Genomic DNA, 1708 nt, shown 5'->3' with positions numbered 1-1708 from the left:
ATTGCTCTTGGTAAAGCACCAGGGGCTCCCCAATCTCAAACATGTTTCCTTGGTGTTTGGCAGAGAAAAGTAACAGGGAGGAGGAAGAAGGTGGGGAAGTGTTTAAAATACTGCCGCATTTAACCATTTTATTTGGGGTATTTCACAGGAATTGTGTCAAGAAATTCTCCGCTATTAATTTTTTTAAAAAAACAACTAACATATATTTCAATAAATCAATTCATTTTTTTTGTGTGTGTGTGTGTCCCAGCCTGTGTCCCAGGCTTCTTTATTTAAGAAAAAAGTGATACATGTGGGGATTAAAATCAAGAGCATCATTGAACTTCACCTTCCCTTTAACCAGTTGCCCCAAACTCCCCTGCCCTCACCCTTTGTGTTCCCAATCCCTTCCTTAGTGAATGAAGAACTTAATCCTAAAAGCCCTGGCACAAACTCCAGGTTCTCCTTCCCTAGCTTCTCCTCTCTCCCTGTCCCCCATTCCTAGGACAGGCACCTCAGTTGGAATGCATGGGAGAGCCCAGAGTGGGGACAGAGACAGGGGGGAAGGCTTCCCCCTCAGGGAAAGGGACCGAGGAGTACAGTGCAGTGAAGTTAGGGCTCCCATAGCCTGGGGTACCAAAATGGGGCCCTGGGGCCAGAGGAAAGGACACTGGTCCCCCTGAGAAAGGAGACCCAGCAGCCTCAAAATCCTCTCGTTGTGCATAGTCACTGCTTGATCGCTTGCCCTTCTGGCGCTGGTTACAGAACCACACACGAACCACATCCTTCTCAAGCCCAAGCTGCTGGGCGATGTGGCTGATCTGCTGAAGTGTGGGTTTCGGGCACTGCAGGAACAAATTCTCCAGGTTGCCTCTCACTCGGTTCTCGATACTGGTTCGCTTTCTCTTTCGGGCCTGCACGAGGGTTTCTGCTTTGCATATCTCCTGAAGATTTTCATTGTTATCTGCTTCCTCCACCCACTTCTGCAGTAAAGGCCGCAGCTTACACATGTTCTTGAAGCTAATCAATTCATTTTTAAAGGCAACATTAATGTTACTTCTCCAGATGTAAACAACACTAAGGAATGAGTTCACGTGTCATCATTATTATTTTCAACATGTTTAGATATTTTATGTTAGCTCTGCATCTGGTGATGCATTAGTTTAGTGATTAAATGAAAGGGAAATGTCGCTGAGTTACATTGTTTAGTGAAGTCATTTAACCCAACATTTCGGGTTGGCATTTTGCACAGTTACTTTAAAGCTGGCATTTCACAAAAATATTAAAAAAAAATGTCCTCTACATTATATACTTTTTGTAAAGGTTAAGTGCTCAGTGTTTCACTTTTAAGGTGATTCTTGAATTGACAACAAAGTTACTCCCTTTTGTGAAGATGTCATTTGTAATACATGGTTCATTAAAAAAATGACTCACAGTCTTTCTTGCTCTTAATGTCTTTCAGTATTTTAAATAAAAAGCTATACTTGACTCCCTGACCTGGAAAATTTATTTCCATTGACTTTTCTATGTAGCAATCAAGCATTAGAATTCACCTCTTCGCACACCTGAAATGATTTATTTTTCTATAAGAAAATTAAGGCAAAAAAATAAGTCAGTGGTTGAGGTTTACATATGCATGCTTCTCGATGTCCACCTTTGACCAAGCACAAAAAAATGAGTCACTGAAGAGTATATAGTGCTATTCACTTACCATAACATAAAAATCTGA

General features: G+C 41.5%; 1 protein-coding gene across 1 annotated transcript; it reads right to left on the bottom strand.

The window, feature by feature from the left end:
- Window positions 1-235: 235 nt before the first annotated feature.
- Window positions 236-998, bottom strand: LOC108316387 (POU domain, class 5, transcription factor 1-like). The gene has a single exon (XM_017546188.2). The coding sequence runs from the start codon at window positions 987-989 to the stop codon at window positions 495-497; it is 495 nt and encodes a 164-aa protein (XP_017401677.1). The 5' UTR covers window positions 990-998; the 3' UTR covers window positions 236-494.
- Between the last annotated feature and the right edge of the window lie 710 nt (window positions 999-1708).

This window comes from Cebus imitator, unplaced genomic scaffold, assembly GCF_001604975.1.
Source record: "Cebus imitator isolate Cc_AM_T3 unplaced genomic scaffold, Cebus_imitator-1.0 Scaffold188, whole genome shotgun sequence".
In the NCBI taxonomy this organism is placed as follows: domain Eukaryota; kingdom Metazoa; phylum Chordata; class Mammalia; order Primates; family Cebidae; genus Cebus; species Cebus imitator.
This window is presented reverse-complemented; position numbering and strand designations above follow the sequence as displayed.

Coding starts and splice junctions, on each gene's coding strand:
- LOC108316387 (XM_017546188.2), bottom strand. CDS start 989: ATGTGTAAGCTGCGGCCTTTACTGCAGAAGTGGGTGGAGGAAGCAGAT.